General features: G+C 35.6%; 1 protein-coding gene across 3 annotated transcripts in view; it reads left to right on the top strand.

The window, feature by feature from the left end:
- The first annotated feature begins 2,763 nt into the window (after positions 1-2,763).
- Positions 2,764-23,590, top strand: part of GABRG2 (gamma-aminobutyric acid type A receptor subunit gamma2) — a 118,017-nt gene continuing 97,190 nt past the window's right edge. For all 3 annotated transcript variants that reach the window (XM_061149486.1, XM_061149485.1, XM_061149487.1), the window contains exon 1: positions 2,764-2,870. In XM_061149486.1, the coding sequence (XP_061005469.1) occupies positions 2,764-2,870 (107 nt within the window). The remainder of the gene's footprint in view (positions 2,871-23,590) is intronic.

The following is a 23,590-nucleotide window of genomic DNA, read 5'->3' on the forward strand; positions in this document are numbered from 1 at the left end:
TATTTATCAAATAATGGTTGTTTAAATATGCATCAAACATAAACTTAAAAATGGGCAAAAATAAAAGGCAATTATACTCATAACTAGAAAGTGATTACAAAAAATTATTAGACAAAGTCTCTTATAAATACCAGTGAATATGTATGTGGTTAAATCTTAGAAAATATATTAAGATACTATTTTTTTTTTTTTTCAAATAGCAGCCACCAGATAGGAAAGTACCACCAAGGCAAATTGCAACTTGCAAGCCAGGAATAGCACAGTTAAAATTGTACCCAGATATTATAAATAGTAAAATATTCTCTATAGATTTCTCTTAATATTCTGGCATTTATTCCATTATTGAAATAATTTATAATTTACAGGGATCATTATGATACCAGTAAGGAATCAAATTTGAATTACTACTGTGTGAATGTGATAGCATTCATTCTCCCTGCTTCACTATGCTTGTCACTAAATTCAAAGGAAAAAAATAACTTACATTGGAAAATTGGAAGTGTTCTATTTGGAAGAAGACAGGATTGTCACATCAGTTTTTATTTGCAACTTAATGGTCTGTATATCTGTTCAGTTTGGCCTCCTTTGTATTTGAAAAATTAGGATATTTCTCATAATTGTATTCCTGTTTTCTCTGGCAACTGACTGGAACAGAACAGTGGCAACTCCATTCAGATGGGGTACAACCAGCCCAGTATGCATGGTTTCCACTACTATACTGATTCAGAACTAGCTCTTTTTTCTTTTTTTTTTTTCTCACTCGTCTCACTTGCTTGGTTTTTGTAGGCATGTGAACATGTAAGCTTTGGCCTACAAAAATATGATAGAATGTCTTAACTGAAAATAAATACACAGCTATTAACAACATAGACTTGTTTTCTAAAAAAAAAAAAGATAAATATAAGGAGGGCCAAAATTCCTTACAGTGCAGTAAGGAATAAGAAAATTGCAAAGGAAGAGACTTTCATCTTTTTTCTGTCTCTAATTTAATCACCACCACCAAAAAAAAAAAAAAAAAAAAGTTGACTACTACATGTGAATGCTGTTGTTGTTTTAATTGGCTTTTGTTCAAATGCCATAAATAACTGTCTAAGTTCTGAAGGCATGCAGGTTTCCAGGCATGTCTGTTAGGTGTTTTTTGCTTTAGTGTCAGAATATGTTTCCTCAGTCTAAAGGAAGCCAACAGTTCTCTCTGTTGTTAAGTATATTTTATGTTTGCAGATGAAGTGTGCATCTACTCATCCCATGTTCTATTCCTATGCATCCTGGACTGTTTACTCAAGTTCCCTACCAGGAAGACTTTATTGTGGAAAAAGCACTGGTTTTGGACTGACTCCCTGCTGTGTTCCAGGAAGGGGTCTGATTGGTCCTCTTCACTTGGAATTTTACGTGAACATCTTTGCTATGGTCTCAGTTTTGCAGGAACTTTGAAATACTCCTCCACTTGCTTCTCCATGATGAGTGAATGGGGTTTCCTCTGCAGTGGATGAACTAAGTTGACATAAAAGGATATCTCCTATGTATCAGTATCCATGGTAACATTCTAGACAAGAAAGCAGCATGCTAACACCACTCTTCCACTCCAGAAATTTTCAGAATTATCACCAAGCAGAACAACAACAAAAGTCAAATCCCACAGAGCAAATAGAATTCCCTTTACATTGTTAATGTCATCTTGACCTTCTCCTTTATCCACCATCCTTTCAAGAAGCAGGCCCCTATAGGCTTTAGGCAGCTTTTTTCATGCATTTATATTTATATTATTTAATATCCAAGTAGTTTGTATCTTTACACTTTCACTAGGGATGGAGAGCAGAAAGAGGAGGAGTGAATACTGAGGAGCATAGCTTCTTCTTGTTTTGTAATTCTATCAATGTTTTCTCCCTTCATTCAAATTAAAAATTCACCAAATCTGTTTTCTTAATGGGTGGTTTACAGAGAAACAACCACTCCTCCCCCACCCCCTGCTCTCCCTTCCCCTACGATGTAACCATGATTTCTAATGTTGCATGATTTTAAATAAGGATTCTTGGCAGATCTGAAGAGATACCTTCTGTCACTGGTGATAAAGTATATAAATTACTAAAGCATCTCTTGTCCCCAGGAAAGCCTCTCGTTGCATGCATGTGTGTGCAGCAAAGAGTTAAAAAGCGCTGGAAAGATACCACGCATGTGTTAATTCCTTCTGCAGCAGCACGCATCGCTTCCACTTTGACCTCATAGTTAATCTGCGTGATAGTTAATCACGCAGAGACTCGAGTATTTCTTTTAAACACATACACACACCCCCAACACCCATACATACTTGCTGCCCTCTAAAAGAAAAATCAAAACAAAGCAAACAAATAAACAAACCTAAAACGATGGACCTGGGAGAGTCTGTGTGAGTGGTGGTGGTGCGGGGGGTGGGGGGGACGTGAATATGTGTAAGAGTGTGCCCGCGTTTCTCATTCTCTTATTTGTCTCCTATGCGTCTCCCCCTGTACCCTCCCCCTGCCTCAATTATATTATTCCCCTAGACTTGAAAGCTGCTCCCTGAGCTGATGCTTTGATGGGATCTGCAAGCGTTTGTGCTGATGTTATTTCTGCCCTCTGAATATTAATTCCCGAAGCTGGTAGCAATACAGCTCCCCAGTGACGGACCTACTAGAGGCAGGTGGGGGGAGCCACCATCAGATCATAAGCATAATAATAATACAAAGGGGAGGGATTCTTCTGCAACCTAGAGGCTAGAGGCAGGGGAGGGAAAAAAAAAAAAAAACGATGAGTTTGACAAATATATGGAGCACAGGAAGCTCAGTCTACTCGACTCCTGTATTTTCACAGAAAATGACGGTGTGGATTCTGCTCCTGCTATCGCTCTACCCGGGGTAAGAGATGCCCTTTTCGGCGTCATTTTGTTTCAGAGAGGTGGGGGAAGGGGTGAGGACCAAGGAACTAGGGAGACCACCCAGATTTGAAAGAGTCTTCTGGGCTTTGGGGCTTTGTTATTTAGGAGAATGTGAACATGTGGGGCAAGAAAAGGAGGGAGAAAAAAGGAAGGTCACTTTCATTTTTATGTATTTATTTAATGGGTTTTATTTATTTATTTTAGAATGGAAAAGCTAACGTCATAAAGACTTTGCGTTTGGGGAGTAGCATTTTGATAGTGCTGCAATCTGAGGTCTAGGTGGGCTGTGCCGATACATGCTGGCATTTGAGGCCATGTTGGAGGCGTTTGGGTGGGGGTCTGGGAGAGAACACTGCAGATGGGGTCCTGGCATACACCCGGCAGATGTGTTTGTGTGTGTGTGTGTGTGTGTGTGTGTGTGTGTGTTGGGGGATGGGCTCTGCTCCTGTGACCAAAGTATCTCTTGTTTCTGCACCTGAGCATTCTTAAGATCAGTGAGCCAGGTTTTCCATCCAGCCCCATTGACCTGGCAGCAGACTCCCTGGTGGGTAACATAGTTCAGCACCAGGGACAGCAGTCCTGTTGGGGCCAAAGAAAAAGAAGCTTGTCTGATCCCATAAGACAACTTTATATTTACACAGGACATTGTCATAGTGAAGACAGAATGCCGGTGGAGCAAAGGAGCACTGATGATGTCTGGGGACCCTGTTTTGATTATCCATTCCCCCTCCTTGAGATAGGAGGAGCACTGTTGGGCAAGGGGTGGAGAACGTAGTTAATGCATGGAGGGATATAGGTCTGGGAAAGAGTTGGCTTTGCTGCAGTGTTGAAAAATATGCTGAGCCAGGTAAATGTGATGCCAAATTGGGAAGTTAGGCATTAATGTCTTAGAGCCTTATTGCACTGAATGGAAAAGATGGGAAAGGATTGTGTTGTAAAGTGTTTTGCACCTAATTTTTTTTTTAAACTTCATTGCCCCAAAGATATCAAGGATATATCCCTTCACATATAGTTGATCATTTATCTACCCACAAAAATAACCCCCTTGACCCAACACACACCATCAGGATTTCCAGCCAGATCCAAAGGCAGGTTAGAGGTCTATTGTACTTATATTAGTTGCACTCTTCTTTACTGTCACTTTGAGACAAAACTCTAAAAATACCACCCCTAACCCTTACTCAAAAAAAGAAGAAAAACTAGCTATAGAAGAAACCAAGCCATTGCCTAGGGTATTCCTGGGAGTTGATACTGTTATGTAGTAGTTGTAATAAAGGGAGATAAACGAGATGAAGATTAAAATAATTTCTTATTGTATTGAAAAGCTAACTTTGCTGGTCCTCCATTCTCTAGAGTAGATAATGAGAGGAAAAGATTTCCATAAAAAGGAGACCCAAGCAAAACAAGGAGTGAAAGTCTTCTCTTTGGAGTTTCTAAGTAGACAGAGGGGCCTGCTTAAACTACCAGTACTTTTCATACCTTCCTCCATTACTATAAAAATTGAATGCATTTTCTTTAAGAGTGTAAGATTAAGAAGCTTTCTCAGAAGAGGGCCTTTTACTGAAAATAGTTTATGTGTTATGCATTTTAGTGGCATACTGGAAAAACAATGTTTTTAATTAAACTTACACATACTTTACTATTTAATGTAGTATGTAACCTTTAATTTGTTTCAAAAATTGGGGAATTTATAGTTACTTGTTGATAGAAAAACATCATTCTCATGTTCCTACCATTTATGAAACCTGTGGATTAAAATATACTTTCCTTCCCACACACTTATATTCATTTTAGTAAGCAACTTTATAATTAAATAGATGAGCACATTTTTATGTATTTTATCTCCAAGGGACTTATTTTAACCAAAACCATGCAATTTTATTATTTGTAAGAGTATCAGATTTAAGATGTCTTCTTACAGCAACAGTCCTACCTTTTCTTTCTAAATATTATATAAAAACTAATACTTAGGGATACATTTTAATTTTCAATTCTTAGCATAGTAACTAGATGAGCTCTAAATAATGGGAGTTATGTGTCATGAAAACTCTTTAATAGGAGGATTTTCACATTTTCTCAGTAATGACAGAGAATGGAGTCATTGTAGTTTGGTGCAGAGAATGTGATCAGAGTTTTAGTTTGTTGCAATCCCATAAAAAGAAGAAAAAAAAAAGCCATTTGAATGGCTGACTAGAACTGGATGAAAATAGTAGCTTTGATCTCTGAAGCTGATCCTGAAGAAGGACAGCAAGTGACTAGAAAAATGTGAGTTTCTAGGAAAAATTCAAAAAAGGCTTTTTGGGTAAACAGTGGTAGTAGAATCAGAAAGTTGAAGGAATATTAAAAAAAATTAATGACTTTTTATTTACATAACTTCAAAGAATAAATTTCCCCAATTAAAAATGACTAATTAGATTGTGTCTCTACAACAGTAAAACAAGGGGGAATATGAATCATTGGTATGAGGATGTTTATAGCTAATATCTCTTCTGTGGGGGATAGTTAATTTCTGAACTATCTAAACTGTCACATATTTTTATACAATGCTATCATATGAATCATCTGGGAAACTTTATAAACTTGTATGATTCTTGAACCAAACAAGCTTGTTGTTTCCTATCTTTCCAGATTTTCCACTTGGCCTTATTAGAAAAGAAGAATCAAAATCACTTCCTCAGCATATTTACTTGCTTAGTTATAGATATAACATTTCAAATAGTGTCTACCCTGAGACAAACATCTATCTGTTAAAAAAAAAAAAAGAGAGAGAGAAATATTTATCACTCAGTATTTCCCAGGATCCAGCTGCCTACCACCTTCTAGACAAAACATCTGGATGGTAGGCAGAAATTTAAAAATCAGCTTTTAATTTAGTTACATAAATGCATCTGATATCTTAGACTCAGTTTAGAATAATCTCCTCAAGGTAATTGAATTACAAACTATTTAGCAAAAGAGGCCTCTGTTCTACACATTTTAAAATTTGCATCATATCAACAAGGATTTCTCCTCAAACTGGAAGAATGTAAGACTGAGTTTAGAGATTTTATCTTTGTTGTAAATATTATTTTGCTAGGACCATGACTAGAATAACTTCCTAGTAATTCCAAGACAGACTTTCCACAATCTAAGTACCAATGGCTTTACCAGGGCTTCCCTGATAGTTCAGTTGGTAAAGAATCCGCCTGCAATGCAGAAGACCCCAGTTCGATCCCTGGGTTGGGAAGATCCCCTGGAGAAGAGAAAGGCTACCCACTCCAGTATTCTGGCCTGGAGAACACTACTGAGTGACTTTCATGGGCTTTACTGAAATGACATATATTTGTTGAAAAGAAGCAGAATTTGTCAACCCAAAATATGCCTCTTCGGCATAAGGATTATTTTAGGCTTATTATTTTTAACAAACAGCACATACAGGTGTGAAGCTTAACACTGAGTGGAAGTTTCCTTTTGTAAGAGTCATTCAGATACCAGAAATCTCCATTTTTATGAGTATCTCCATCCCTGTACCAGAAAGAAGAGTTTGGGTAAATATCTCAAAACTTACAATGTTGAAGGCAGAGACCTGAATCTGCCCAACAACCATCCCCTTGTTGACAGTGCTTTACTCAATAACTGCCCTCAACTGGCTCCCCCTGCTCACATCTTTTGTCTTTAACCAGACACTGAATATAAGGAGGTGTCTTGGGCCATTTGAAGGACTTAGCTTTCCTGGGTATCTCCTGTGTATACCAAAAGTATACATGTTACTACATTTCTGTTCGCTTTTTTTTTTTTTCCTTCTCTCTCTTGTGAATCTTATTAATGCAATGATGTCTCAACCAAGAATCTACAAGTGTAGAAGGGAAATTATTTTCCTCCCCTACATGACTGTCCAAAGTACTTCTGCTAAAATCACAGACCTTGGAAGACTGGGAAAAACTTTATAGTTAGTGCATTTCAGGAACTGTTTGACCATCACAGATCCAAACAATTTAAGTGCTTAAAGATACAGGATTTCAGTTGTGATGGGCACATTTCTTATTCAGGCAATTATGAAAGAAAGAATTCATCTTCCTGCTACTGGTTATAAGAAATCCATGTGAGTTATAAAAGACTTATGTGACTTCTTCAAAGTCAGAAATAGTTACAATGAAACATCAATTTCAGATTTTCCAATCTACTTGTGTCATGTGTACACATACACGGAACCAGATTTTACATATAAATATTAATGTATAATATAGATTTTAATGAACATATGCCAAGTTATGCAATCTATTTCAGTGTATAAAATATATTTATTTTATATCATGTGTATATATACACACACACACAAAAAAAAAATTTTACCAACATTTGTTAAATAGTTTTTGTCAACAACATTTGACTTGGAAACCAAGATTATAGAGACACTAGACTTGCTTAAAAGCAACAGATAATTAGAAGTAACAAAATAATGATTAGGTATGTATGTGGACAGAAATAGAGATATATAACGATAAATGTGCACACTTACATACACTTCACACCACCCTGGGGTTCGTTCCTGTGTCTCTTGGTGGGTGTTTTCCAGGAACCAGGGTGCAGCTCTCACTCCAGTTAATAGCACTAATTTCCCCCACCCTCCTCCCCGCCCCAGCCCTACTAGTAGCAGTGAGTGGATGTGAGTTCCACGCATGACCTGCCAACTTCGTTGATGCAACTGGAGCTTTCTCCTTCCTGTGGCTGCCAGCACTCACAACTTATCATCTCATCACTTTGCCCCAGACCCCTTCTCCTGAAGCAGGTTCTCAGAAGGCCTGTCACCTCCCTGCCTTGTCTCTTGGGCCATAGCCACTCTGACCTTGATGTGTCCTTTGCTAAATACAACTTTTCTGTATAAATAAAAGGTGACTTGGCATGTTCTCTCAAAAAATATTTTAGAATTATATGTTCATACATGGTAATGATAACTGGCTACATTTTATATCTGTCACTATTTTCCAAATTTTGTTTTCTTTACTCTGATTTTTTTCATCAGGTTCATTTGCTCAGTACTGCTTGCTTATAAGTGTAGTTAACTGATCAATTTTAATTTTTATAATTGTCTGATTCTACCATCATACAATAGAAGCTAGTATGGATATACATTCTATTAGCCCACTAAATAACTTTAAAGATTGAATTTACCTAGTAGTGTGGCTTGAGGTCCTCAGTCTGCATTAGTCACTCCATTTTAAAATTTATCTTGCACTTTTGATTGAAAGCTCTAAAAGATATGCTTAGAAATAATCCAGTATTCAGTTATTTTATTAGTTTAATAACATATTAAATGATATTAATACCTGGGAAAAATGTTTAGAAAGTGTATTTTCTTAATGACTATGTGTAACTAAAGAGTAGTTTAATCTGCAATTCAGTCATTACCCAGAAAGTTAACCACTCCTTGTCATCCCATTTTCAAAAAAACTTTGTCTTCTATTGAGAAAATTTATAGGATGACTTGTTGATTGTTGTCACATAGTTTTCCTACAAAAATTCTATATTGAGGCAACCATACTGAATATGAAAGTAGAAAAAAATATTGCTGCTTCAATATCTGGATATCTTTATCTTCAGTGTATAGATATTTAAAGTTAACAGTTTTAATCACCTCAATCATACAAGCAACAGCTTGATTAACTTCTTTGTTACGTGAAAACTTAAAGCACTTTTTTCATTTCTGGAGGAAAACAATTTACACTTTCTAGATATTGGGGCTTTTTTTTCCTGAAAATGTTGGTATGCACACTTTTTCTCCTTCTATAGCTTTGTAAGTTAGATGAGGAAAATAATATTTTACTTTTCTGACTCTTAAAAACAAGATATAGAGCAGTTCTGAAAATGGCCCAGCTCTTCTGAATTTTGGTGGTGGAGTAGGGGTTAAGATTTCCCCAGTCATATATTTCTAGTGTAATACACCACACCATTCACCATTCACCTGTCTTTCTTTTTCTCTGTAAAAATAAGAAAAATACTTGGATTGTTTTGAGATGTAAAAGACTTCTCCAGTTTGCTTTACTGGGAAGGTTATTTGCTATTCATTTCTTCTGTATTCTAGAGAATATGTATCTTTTAAAAGGAAATTAAAAAAAAAAAACTACTTTTAAGTTACACATTAGTGATTTAGGGTCAAAATAAAATTTAACTCCAAATCACATTAATCCCTACAGTATAAAATAAGTGGGCAAATATGGTAATAATTCTATATTATTATGAAATTGTTATGTAACTCTCAAGATAAAGTACTATAATAATATAATACATAAATATGTAAATAAGTAGTCCTGATATTATATTCTCTACTCATTTATAAAGAAAACCTTATGAATACCAAATAACATAATAGTGGAGAAAACAAAAGATGCTTTTTAAGCCAAGGTCCTTCGTAATAACTGAAACCCTGCCATGAACACAAGTATCGTAGTAGCACCAAAGTCTATGTAGTGAGACAGATAAATAACAAGTTCTGTAATTTATTTAGGCACATTTAAATTAAATGGCCCAAACAAACTGAATATAACTTGTCAATATAACCTTGGTAGAAAGAAATAAATGAATTATTTGTGTTCTTTTGTGCAGGTTAACAGTCCCTTTTTATAAATTGCTTTTGAAAACACATTTGAAATACAATAAGTAAGGGAAAAACTCTAGATATAAGCTATAGAAGTAACTAGTATTTCAGCTAGTTCTATGCTAGTAACTACATAACTATGGGGTAGCAAAAGCCATAATTCTGTCCTCATGGAGTTTGCAGTTTCATGGGGTGGCAGGCAATGATCAAAGTTTTACTAAGCTTTAACTTAGATAAATACTACATAGCAAAGGCACATGGTGCTATGAGAGACTATGACAGTTTTCTAACTGGTGAAAGCATAGGACAGAGAAATTAAGTTAGATCCACAAACTAGCTAAAACTGATCTAATTTGTTGGTAACATCCTTTTCTTTGTTATAATAGTTATTGCTGGTTTTTTTTTTTTTTTTTTTTTTAACCTCAGTTGAAGAAGTTTTTTTCACTTGAAAATGAGTAGTATTTTTTGGAAGAAAAATGGTGAAAATTTTTTAATGTTCTAAAAACAATTTCTTTTTTTGCTATTTAAAAGTTATGCAGTAGACTAGAACTATATTAAGGATAATTAAATAATGTAACACATCATTTGTGCCATTATTTTAACACAAACTAAATTTACCTGTCAATGGCCAGTTGAAGGACTTATGCTCTACTCACCCCATCCAGTAAGTAGGTCTTCAAGTTACAGATGCAAAAAAGTAGACATTCTCCTACCACTGCCTCCAGCTGAGGCATCTTCCCTGATTCTTTGTCAATCCAATATAGTCAACTATGTCAAATGGGGAAAAACACACACACACACACACAACCATCTTAAATATAAATACCTGTTGAGCATCAATTAATTTCAGAGTTGGATACAATATGGTAAAAAATATAGTGAGAGTTTTGAAGATTTTAAAGTTATGTGCAAAATGTACTGTGTATGACCTTTAAAAATATGTACAGAAGGAGACTGGGGGGCATGTAGGATTTCAGTTCTCAGACCAGGAATTGAACTTGGGCCATGGCAGTGAAAGCCCAGAATCCTAACTACTTGGCCACTGGGGAACTCCCTCAGTTACTTTTAAATAATAATAAACTATAATCTTTCAGCAAAAGAATAGATGCTAGGAATTATGTTAATAAATTATCAGTTTTTAAAATCTATTTTACCTGTTTTAATCTAGCATCTCCTCCCTTCATCTTAGTCTTAGAATAAGCAAGTATATATTTAACTTCTTTAAAATAATCATCATTCTGAAAGCCTGGTGTCCTATACTTATGCATGTACACACAAACCTGCAACTTTGGATAATGCCTTTTTTAATCTTATGAAATATATATTATATAAGAGAAATTGAGTAAATACATGTTCTTAAATAATTCAAAATGAAGAATAAGACATTTTAAATTTGAGGTGGTGGTGGTTGGTGGTGGTAATAGTTTGAGATAATAATCATATATTTCTTATTTTTAATGGAAAACTAATTTTCCATAGTAGTTCTTAGAAGGAAAATTCAAAGTGATGATTTTTAAAGTCAATAGCAATATCTTTATAATTCCAGGTAAAAATTATCATTTAACCAAATTATCTCCCTTTAACTTTGTTAATAAACACCTACATTCTTTATTTTAAAATTAGTTCTTAATAATTTTCAGAAAAAACTTCCAAATTTTAAAGAAGTGTACATTTGAAATTGATTATTCTTCATTAACTTCTTCAACATATATTTAATTAATTACTTAAATTACTTAAATAATTACTTTATAAGCTTCATAAACCCATTATTTCATTAGTCAAATTATAAGAAATTAGAAAAATTTAGACACTTTTAGCTTATTCTACATCAAGGTAATTTTTAATTTGTTTTTAATTTTTAGAACTTAAAACAATTTTTACTTTATATTGGAGTGTCATTTATTACCAATGCCACAGTAGTTTCAAGTGTGCAACAAAATGATTCAGTTATACATATACAAGTGTCTATACTTTCTCGATTCCTTTTCCCATTTAGGTTATTACAGAATATTTAGCGGAGTTCCTTGTGCTATATACAGTAGGTCCTTGTTGCTTATCTATTTTAAATATAGCAGTATGTACGTGTCAATCCCAAACTCCGGATCTATCACCTCCTTGACCTTCCCACCCTGGTAACTGTAAATTCATTTGCTACATCTGTGAATCTATTTCTGGTGTGTAAATAAGTTTATTTGCATCAGATTCTGCATATAAGGGCTTCCCTGATAGCTCAGTTGGTAAAGAATTTGCCTGCAATGCAGGAGACCCCGGTTCGATTCCTAGGTCAGAAAGATCTGCTGGAGAAGGGATAGGCTACCCACTCCAGTATTCTTGGGCTTTCCTTGTGGCTCAGCTGGTAAAGAATCTGCCTGCAATGAGGGAGACCTGGGTTCGATCCCTGGGTTGGGAAGATCCCCTGGAGAAGGGAAAGTATTCTGGCCTGGAGAACTCCAAGGACTATAGAGTCCATGGGGACACAAAGAGTCGGACGTGACTTTCACTTTCACTTTCTTTCTGCATATAAGCAATTTCATATGATATTTATGTTTCTGTGTCTGTTACTTCACTTAGTATGATAATCTCTAGGTCCATCAATGTTTCTGTAAATAGCATTATTTCATTCTTTGTAATATCTGAGTAATATGCAATTGTATATATGTCCCACATCATCTTTACTCATTCATCTGTTGATGAACATTTTGTTGCTTCCATGTCTTTGCTATTGTAAACAGTGTGGCAAGGAACACTGGGGTGCATGCATCCTTTAAAACCAAGTTTTTCTCCATACACATGTCCGGGAGTGGGATTGCTAGGTCATGTGGTAGTTTTATTTTTAATTTTTCAAGGAACCACCATACTGTTTTCTGTCATGGCTGAACCAATTTACATTCCCATCAACAGTGTAGAATGGTTCCCTTTTCTCCACACCCTCCCCAGCATTTATTGTTAGACATTTTGATGATGGCCATTCTGACTGGTGTGAAGTGGTACCTCATTATAGTTTTGATTTGCATTTCTCTAGTAATTAGCAATGTTGAGCATCTTTTCACATGCCTCTTGGCCATCTGTATGTCTTCTTTGGAGAAACGTCTATTTAGGTTTTCTGTCTATATTTTAGTTGGATTGTTTGTTTTTTTGATATTGAGCTGCATGAACTGTTTGTAAATTTTGGAGATTAATCCCTCGTCAGTTGCATCCTTTGCAAATATTTTCTCCCATTCCATGGGTTGTCTTTTTGTTTTGCTTATGGTTTCTTTTGCTATGCAAAAGCTTTTGAGTTTAATTAGGTCCCATTTGTTTTGTTTTGTTTTTTCCTTCATTACTCTAGGAGATAGATTGGAAAAGACATTGCTGCAGTTTATGTCAGAATGTTCTGCCTACGTTTTCCTCTAAGAGTTTTATAGTGTCCAGCCTTACATTCAGGTCTTTAATCCATTTTGAGTTTATTTTTGTGTATGGTATAATTTGTAAACTAAATTATCTCAGGGAAGTCCCTTAACCCTATAATCACCATTTGTTTTATATCTGTAAGATATTTAATTGATATTGATATATTGTGATAGGTGATGTTCACCCCTAATAATTTGGAGAGTGAGTGGTAACAGAAATACAGTCATGTTTAAATTTAATGTTATTAATTTAAACATCTTTCATTGTGTGCCTTCTATTATGAAATTATACTTAAAATATGGTTGAATTTCTCTGTAACTGATTTATTGAGCATGATGGAATTAAATAGTCATGGTCCAGAAATTGTGTTTCTTTTTAAACATCATCTGTTGAATCTACCCCTCCCCCTGCCCCCGATACCACATCTGGACAATATATATCTAATGTCAAAATTTTCCATTCATTTTAGAGATTGCAATCTCATTTTCAGGTATTAAATTCATCTAAATTGATCCTTCAATCTCTCACTCACTTTAATTTTTTTATTTTTTTTTTATTTTTTCTGTTCTCTCATTAGGCCTGACTTAAGATTTCTGCAGCCCACCTATTACATCATGTTCTAAAGGCTCCTCCTCTTTTTATTAAGCTGCTTTTGGCTTTTTTTCAAGATTAGAGTCGAGCTAGGGAGGATGGTTACATTTGCAGAAAGATCTTACTGTACTTTCTGGGTGAAAGATGCTTAAATGCGGAATCATTCTTTCATGGGGGGGTTATATGGGTTCCGTGAAGCTAACCCTCCTCCTTCCTCCCCCTGGGAACCTTGAGACTTGCACTATCCCCTGACATGGGTCATGCTGTAGGGACTTGATGTTTCACGACAGTCCTTCGTTCCATTCCAAAAATACATCCACTCTGACTTTCTATTAGCATTTTCTTACTAGAGTTGCATTATAAGCTCTAAATAAACAGTCTTTTCAAGATGATTCCAGCATGACTATTTTTCTGGCATCCATTTAGCTCAGGAAGAATGAATGAATGAAAAACAGACTCTGAAAAATTACTTGTCAGCTTCTGAAAGTAATGGTGTTTTTCTGACTCAGATTCACTATAGGGATTGTTCAAACCAGCCTATCTTCTTTAGACTTTTTCAGGAAAGAATCAAGCTACATTAGTCACCTGGACTGCTTAAATTATAGAGACCACAGGCCAAATTTTGCTAAGAATTCTCTGTCTACGCTGTGCTGAAACAGCATTAAGAAGTAAATAATGCAAGTTCTCTGTTTTGGGTAGAGATAGCAGTTATCTCTGTTAGTCTTCGCTAAATGGTAGACATCTATGAGTAAGTTTCTTGACTTTGCTTTTCACTTGCCTTGAGGGAGAAGTGGAACATATGTCACTGTGAGGAGGGAACATGAAACTGCTGCAGCTCTTTCTGCACTTAGGCCAATAACCTTATTCCACAAGAAGTGCTCTCTCATTCAATCTTTTAACTTCCATTATATGATCCCAAACTGGGTGAAGGAAAAAGAATGCAGGACTGGATTTTGCTTTAGCAGGTTCTGCCTCTTCTTGGGAATCCACCACATTTGTGTTAAATGAGAGTATAACATCTCTCATGTTTTCTCAGTTCTGTTATGATAACATTTTTTTTTAGTATTTAAGAAAATATATTTAGTATTATGTTCCCTATTTGATTCATTTCTCCCTGCCTGATATCCACTACTTTATTCACCTTCTTCACATCTTTGCTCAAATATTGCCTTCTCAACGCCTACACTGATCATTCAATGCACTATTGCAAATGTCCCTCAATCCTATATTCATAACTCCAGTTCTCTTCTATGTTTCCCCTTTGCCCAGTATTTACAGTCTTCAGTAATTAGAAAATTTTTGTATTATGACACCTACTGATTTAGTATTTTAATTTTTTACTTTCTGTCTCACTCAGCTAGAATCCAGGATGCACGAGAACAGAGATGCTGTCTTGTCCACTGCTATACTCCAGACTTTTAGAGAAGTGCCTTGCTTCTAATAAATGTTCAGTAATTACTGTTTAATTAAATAATAATAATGGCATATCCCTTTCCCTGAAATTTATCTTCTTTTAAAAAAATCTTTTCATCTTTTCCATACCACCTAAGTTCAGCATACACGGCTGGTGACCAAAACAAACAAGCAAGTCCTATAGTATAGCGCAGTCCTTAAGAGCATAAGTTATGGACCTACACTTGACAGGTATTCATATTTCTACCCTTGACACTCACTACTTGATGACCCTCAGTAAATTTACTTAACTTCAGTCATCCTTAGTCTCTTTGTATAAAAACGAAGAAGATAATAATTCCTCCTAAGCTTATTTTGAGTAGTAATTGACATAATACATTGAACATGGCATGTATTAAGCTTCTCTTATATGTTGTTGTTATTGTTTTTACTACTACAGGATCATTATTTATTTCCTGGGATATCCCAAGAGGCACAAGTAGCCTCTCCACCCCTATTAAACTTTGAACTTGGGGAAAGTACAGGAGAGGGGTTTTTTGATAAAAATTCTGTGATTCTCTATTCCCCTGTCTTAATTTGTATAAGATGAGAAAATTGGATAAAGCCCCCTAAGTTTCTGGAATGACCATATTGTTCATTCATTTTTAGATCAACATTATATATAATAAAATTTCTATTATGTATGGACTAGGTCCCAATAACAATGAAATATGTGTGAACACATGGGACTTCTTCCTGAAGACAGTTTTTTAAACTATATGCGAAGAAGAGAGAGCTGTATTTTTCTATTCAAGTTTTTGACTGATTCCTCATTTTTTGTGTGTCCCTTATGGATCTGATAATAGGGTAAAATTCAACTCCATCTGTCTCCTAGGTTACTGTATCAGCCATCTAATGTACTTTTCTGATGCCAGTTTTGCTGCCTTCTGATTCATTCTCCATACAGCAGAGAAACATTTTTCCTAACAAGTATTTTCCTAAATACAGATGTAATTTAGATTCAATAAACTGTTAAGAATTTAAGTGTAGAGTTAAAATTTTCTCAAATGTGTGCACCAGGAAAACCACCACCTATGTGTATATCTCTACACATATATTAGTTTTCAATATAATGAACATAAAAAAGAGTCAAGCTCTCAAGTACTATGTTAAATGCAGAATGAAAATAAATGCAAAGTAGACAAATTTCCTCCTTCTTGCCTCCTGCCTTCTTGCTATAAATAGTTATTACATTCCTAATACTTGTTTGGCAATGTACTAGGGATTGAGATTAAAACGGAAAAATAGACATCTTCTTAATCCTCTTAGACATTGCAATCTAGGAACAGGCAGATAGTAAATAAACAACTTTTCAAATTGTGATAAATGTTACATAACTAAAAGGTGTGATGTGATGAAAAAAGAAACAATCTATATTAGAAAACGCAGGAAAGTCCTATATGAGTAATGGATAAGAAGTTGAGATTGTAAGCATATTAAAAAAAAAATAGCCATGAAAAGATTGAAGAGAAGCCCTTTCTTAGTATGGGTAACAGCAGGTTCAAGGGCCTTGGATAGAGGAAAAATTTGGTGTGGGTCAGGAAATAAAAATAGCCCACATGTCTAGAGGACAGTGATCATGGATGAAGAGGTCAGGATATAGGATTTGGGAGGCAGCATGCTACTTTGTATGGTACAGTCTTGTGGCCATAGTGAATATTTTAAATTCAGGAAAATACTTCATATAATAATACCATCAGTTTTGTTCTTATGGAAGAAGTGTGCCTCTATGATTTGGGGAATGGTGAGAGTTGCAGTTTGCCTAATAATTTTCAGTTGCTTGACAATTAACTAAACTGTTTACCTATAGCTTCCTTAAAATTATATATAGTGTTGCTCTACATCTTGCTGCAAAATCCTAGCAGGAAAAAAAATGAACTAATTGAATTGCTATTATATCAATTACTTAAAACATGGTATTATTTTGGCATTATTATGAATGCCATAAAATTATGGCACTATGAAATGATTACACTATATTTAACTTGTGTGTTTAAACATATATTTTTATAAAGATAAATGTTTTGCATCTAAAAAATGGAAAAGATAGTTTAATTCCAAATTAATAGGCTTTCTGGGAAACAGTTATTGGCCTGAATGATTTTTAAATTTTAACAGATTCTCACAGGGAACATTAACAAATGTACGTTTATTCCTATCCATAAAATATATTATTGAACTTTATCTACATAAAATAGAACCACAGAAGGTAATACTTCTTAGAGCTTGGGTGGAGGGGGAGGTGGAAGGGGGGATCGGGATGGGGAATACATGTAACTTCATGGCTGATTCATGTCAATGTATGACAAAACCCACTACAATATTGTAAAGTAATTAGCCTCCAACTAATAAAAATAAATGAAAAAAAAATAAAGATCTTTTGATTAAAAAAAAGAAAGATATATAAAAATATACACATCAAATAAGAAAAAAGAAAAACTACCATTTTATTAATAAAAAGTTTCCTTTTCCCCAGGAGATTTTTTAGTGCTTAGACTCACCTCATACTTTAGGAAATTTCACAAAAGTCTCATGTCAAAGAATATTTTGAAAAATTCAGTGATTTTCTTTACAGCATAATAGTTTTATTTTTAAGTTAACATACAGACAGCAAACTGACCTGTATCAGTGTACAGTTGTATGGATTTTAACACACATGTAAATTCTTATAATTCAGTATCCCAAGTCAGGCCGCTGAACAGTTCCACCAGCAGCCACAAGAGTTCCTCCTGTAACCCCTTGCAGCCACATCCTTCCCCCACTCTTAAGTCCTGGAAACAACGACTACTTCAGCACTGTAGTTTTCTTTTCAGGAACGTCATATATGTAGGTTCAGCATACTGCCTTTGAGATTCAGTTAAGTTAGTGTGGTGTCAATAAGCACATGAAAATAAATCCCACATTACCTTGAGATAAATGCAAGCTAAAACCACAATGTGGTTTTTAACACTACACACCGACCAGAATGGGTAAAACAAAACCAATACTGAACAAGACCAGGGGTTGGTAAGTATGTGGACCAAATGGAACTCTCATACATTACTGGTGAGAATTAAAAACAGGGAACAAAAAAAATAAAAATGGGGAACAATTTGGCAATTTTGTATAAGATTAGGCATATATCTAACATTACTGAACAACCTCACTCTGATTTGCATGGAAGAATTGAAAACTTATGTTCTAGAATAATGGATTTTATACTTATGTGATAATTTTTTTCAGAAATGCTTACATAAATATGATCATCTCAAGTTTTCCAGACAAAATGGTGTTTTCCTTTATTTGACTTGAGAATACATTCTTGATTGAGTTGATACATTTCTTAATGGTTATATGATCTGCTTTGATTCTACTTGTGACCATGTACCTGAGGATATTGGAAAGACTGGATAGAATAATGATAGAGGTAATGCAGAGAGAAGCATGGATTCTGTGGGAGCTCCTTTTTTAATATGTGCAATATGTTTGCAATCTCTTGAAAAAGGTAAAAATCCACTACTGAGAAAAGACAGTAAGTTATTCCCTTAAGACATATATTCTTTGCAATATGAATTCATTATCCTATAATGACAACGATAAAGCAGTCAATCTATTGCGTGACAAGTATCTAAATTTCTAAAAATATAAATGACACAAATTGACCTTTTTTCTATCATATAAACTTTTAGTTTCTCTACAAAGCCAGCATGCTGATTTAAAACACCTTTAAGCTTTGGGTGAAGCTGTGATATTTCAAATTCCACTGGGAATTTCTTTTACATTGTTCCAGAATTCTAAGAACAAAAGTAATTTTGGACTATGTTCACTGCCAGCATGGAACTTTTTAAAACAACATCTACTATATTTTCATAGGCAAAAAATGTAATATTTCCAAGTGCTGAGAATACTGTTTAGCTCATAGACGATGTCTGTGAATAATCACAAATGAGTGAATAAATACACAACTTCTGTGATCTGGAGTATTCATAATTCTTAATTATGTAAATTTACATGATGTGGCGTACAGACAGAATGGACTATTCATGTAATGAAGGAGAGGGAAGGGGAGGAAGAAAAATACAACAAAACTGAAACCTAAAACTTGATTAACTTTTTTAAGTGATTGATAACACATTGATTTTGAGAAAATGCTTACCTAGGAAGAGCCAAATAATGAAAACTTAAGAATAGTCTTCTAAAGGTGGTCACACCACAGGAACAAATTTCAAATTTGCCTGACTTGAACTTAAAGACTATAGGACAATTTTAGAAAAGAAAAAAAAGAAAATTTTCTTTCTCTAAAGAAAAATTCCCAGACTCATGGTCACTCAGATGTATACATATTGGTAAAATTCCCATGTGAAAATGAAAATTCAGTCAGTCCCCTAAACAAATTTGCTCCATAGTTCAACATCTGTATATTAACAAAATGAGGATAATATTTCATTTCTTGCTATGACAGAATAACATAAACTATAGCAATATAAATGTTCCATACATCTAAAGTATATTTGAATACATATCTGAATACATGTTGATAATGGATGCAATATAACCAGGCTTCATTTTTATAAACTGGTTCTCCAGGACCTGTATACTACTTTGGAGCTGTTTGACCTCTTGTTCAGGGACCATGAGAAAATCCACATTAGTTCTTCTATCCACCTGTTGCCCCCTTGTAAGTGAGAGGACAGCTTTGAGTGTTCACGTTTATTACCTTCTGTTTTGCTAGAAGAGGAAGCAAGAGTTTTATCAGTTCAGTTCAGTCGCCCAGTTGTGTCCGACTCTTTGTGACCCCATGGAATGATGGACTTTTTTTGGCAAAGTAATGTCTCTGCTTTTTAATATACTATGTTGGTCATAACTTTTCTTCCAAGGAGTTAACTGTCTTTTAATTTCATGGCTGCAATCACCATCTGCAGTGATTTTGGAGCCCCCCCCAAAATAAAGTCTGCCACTGTTTCCTCTGTTTATCTATTTCCCATGAAGTGATGGGACTGGATGCTATGATCTTTGTTTTCTGAATGTTGAGCTCTAAGCCAACTTTTTCACTCTCCTCTTTCACTTTCATCAAGAGGCTCTTTAGTTCTTCTTTACTTTCTGCCATAAGGGTGGTGTCATCTGCATATCTGAGGTTGATATTTCTCCAGGCAATCTTGATTCCAGCTTGGACTTCATCCAGCCCAGCATTTCTCATGATGCACTCTGCATAGAAGTTAAATAAGCAGGGTGACAATATACAGCCTTGACGTACTCCTTTTCCTATTTGGAACCAGTCTGTTGTTCCATTTAAGCAACAGTTCTAGCTGTTGCTTCCTGACCTGCATACAGATTTCTCAAGAGGCAGGTCAGGTGGTCTGGTATTTCCATCTTGAAGAATTTTCCACAGTTTATTGGTATCCAGACAGTCAAAGGCTTTGGTATAGTCAATAAAGCAGAAATAGATGTTTTATCAGTTCCCCCAAATATCTTATGCTCTAGAGAAAAATATTACTCTTACCATAGAAAGGGAGATGTGGAAGTGATTACAGAGGCATGTTGATACAAATAACCCTTCATATCAAGTTGGAGGTGCTGGCAGACAGAGATCAGTCACATTATACCATGTGACAATGTTTCTGTTATTGCCTTGCACTGTGATTTAAAGTTGCATTTTCTTTCCTAGCTGTTCAGGTATTTGTCTCCCAAAATAGATGAGAAGTGTTTTGATATCAGCATGTGTTTTGCACATCTTTCCATCTGCAATGGTACTTTGCACAAAAGATTCTCAAATACAGGCTGATTAACTGAAGGATAGAGAAATCTAAGTTTACAAGGCATTATATTCCAAATTCCACCACCTTCGTGACTTTTGCCACATTTCAGTGACACTAGGTTATTTTTTTGCTTACTATTTTTCATAAAGCATTGTCTTTTAAATCTAACTTGTGCTTAGTCGCTAATTCATGTCCTCCTCTTGCAACCCCATGGACTGTAGCACACCAGGCTCCTCTGTCCATGGAATTCTCCAGACAAGAATACTGGAGTGGGTTTCCATGCCCCTTTCCAGAGGATCTTCCCAACCCAGGGATCAAACCCAAGTCTCCGGTATTGCAGGTGATGCTTTACCATACGAGACACCAGGGAAGCCCAAGCCATCAGGAACCCCTTAAATCTAACTATTTTATTTAATAAACTTAACAAAAGTAATTAAACCCAGGAAATGGGTTTCATTTTTCATAATAGAAGAAAACTGTAAAGTAAATACAGTGAAACCAGAACAATGTTATTAAGTTTTCATTATACAGTATTGTCTACCAGAGGTGTAAAGCTTGTTGGTGCTCCTCTTGAGAAGGCAGGTTAGCGAATTGAAGAATGTGGGTAAAGACACATTACAGATAAACTGAGACTTAGTCTTTAATATGATTGAATGAGCAGGTAAAAAATTGAAATGAGGAAAAATTTCTAATTATAGATTTCAGTGTCTTTTGACACTGTGCATATAGGACACTTAAAATGTGTCATATTTGGGTACTATCAGCTAGGGTCTCAGACTTTGGGAAGCACTGATATAAAGTGATCTTAATAAGACATAGGATCTTGATTCAAAATGATGCTAATTTGAATTTTCAGTATACCTTGAAACACTGTAGTAAGTGGCATTTATTTGATCTGCTTACGAGCAGTTACCAACATGCTGTTGATTCAGAAAAGGAAGTCCAGGGAGCTCTGTCACACTCTTGCAGTAGCTCCTCATCCAGGCTGCACCTTAGATTTGGTGAATATCATTGTTTCCATCTCATCCTAGTCTAATTAAATTAGTATCTTAAGCAGTAAGCTTTCAGCACTGTTATTTTTTTAAGCCCTCTAGGTAATTTTAACATGCTGCCAGAGTGAGAACAATTGGTCTGTATCCAGTATCAGACATTCAGTGTAGGCTGGACATTTTACATTCCAAGTGAATGACACTCATCATATAAATGAAGAAATTCAGAGTATTTCCTTCTTAAACTATTTTTTTAGGGTAAATAATTATATTCTTCTCTGATATTAAGTTTATAGTTTGCTGTCTTCTGTGGTTAAAATTGGTCTTGGATGTTGGTAGTCAGAAAATAGCAAGAAAAGCAAACTTCACATGTGTTTCTAGAGTGAGGGTGAGTGACCCCCAAAATTGTGTTGGCCTCATTTATCACCATGTTGTCACAGTCCAATAACAATGCAAGTAAAGTGTCTTAAGTTCTGCTGCCTTGTAGAAAAATTTTTAGTGCATAAGAGCAACATACTTGGAGCTCCACATCAGCTAACTGCCTTCTAAAAATTCTGCATTGGTGTATAGTGTACAGGATGAGTTTTGTCCAAATAATTCAGGTTTTGAAGACGGCTTCCTATTTGCAGCAAAGTGTACACAAGCAAGAATGTGAGAATATTGTTTTTCCTTCTAGTGTATTTTTCATTTTAGTTTTTGTAGTCTTCATCTCTTTAGTTTTTCTTCATATTTTCTCTTTGTTAAAAATTACTCAGCCGTTAAAAAGAATTCATTTGAACCAGTCCTAATGAGATGGATGAAGCTGGAGCCCATTATACAGAGTGAAGTAAGCCAGAAAGATAAAGAACATTACAGCATACTAACACATATATATGGAATTTAGAAAGATGGTAACGATAACCCTATATGCAAAACAGAAAAAGAGGCACAGAAATACAGAACAGACTTTTGAACTCTGTGGGAGAATGTGAGGGTGGGATATTTCAAAAGAACAGCATGTATACTATCTATGGTGAAACAGATCACCAGCCCAGGTGAGATGCATGAGACAAGTGCTCGGACCTGGTGCACTGGGAAGACCCAGAGGAATTGGGTGGAGAGGGAGGTGGGAGGGGGGATCGGGATGGGGAATACGTGTAAATCCATGGCTGATTCATATCAATGTATGACCAAAAAATAATAATAATAATAATAAAAAATAATTAAAAAAAAAAAACGTATAACTTCTCACTCTCTGTATCCATTCTTCTCCTGAGTTCTTTAATCATCTTTAGATCATTTTTCTGAACTCTTTCTCCAATAGAATGCCTGTCTCTATTTCACTTAGTTTTTCTGGGGTTTTATCCTGTACCTTTGTCTGTTGCCTCATTTTGTCTAAGTTGCTGTTTGTATTTTTATGTCTCTGGTAGAATAGTTCAGTTTCTTGACCTTGGAGAAATGCTATGAGTCCCAGCAGAGCAGTCCCCTCTGGTCACCCAAGCTATATACTTTAGGAGTTTCCCCTAAGAGGTCTGCTTGGGTCCTTCTGCTGTGGCATCTGACTATGTGGATGGTCTGGTAGGCTTAGTTGGTCCCTAGTCTGGTTGGCTGCCAGGCCCAGCGTTGTTCGGATGCTGCTGGGCTATTTAGACTTTAGGCAGCCTGTCTGCTGATGGGTGGGGCCATGTTCCTGCCCTGTTAGTTGTTTGGCCTGGGGCATCCCAGCACTGGCACCCACAGGCTTCTGGGTAGGGCCAGGTCTCGGTACTGATGAGCTGATACGGCAGCTGCTGTGTTTCTGCAGTCCATCTGATGCCAGCCTCTGTGTCCCCAAAGTGAGGCACAGCTCACACCAGGAGACTTTCCAAGACCAGGTTAGGTCTGGCCCATGCTCCTAACAAATTACTGATCTTGCCCTTGGGTTCCAGTGTGCATGAGGTTTTTGAGTGCACCGTTAGAGTGAACTCTAGTTTTCCTTACTCCTGTGAGG

This window comes from Dama dama, chromosome 9 (genome assembly GCF_033118175.1).
Source record: "Dama dama isolate Ldn47 chromosome 9, ASM3311817v1, whole genome shotgun sequence".
Classification (NCBI taxonomy): domain Eukaryota; kingdom Metazoa; phylum Chordata; class Mammalia; order Artiodactyla; family Cervidae; genus Dama; species Dama dama.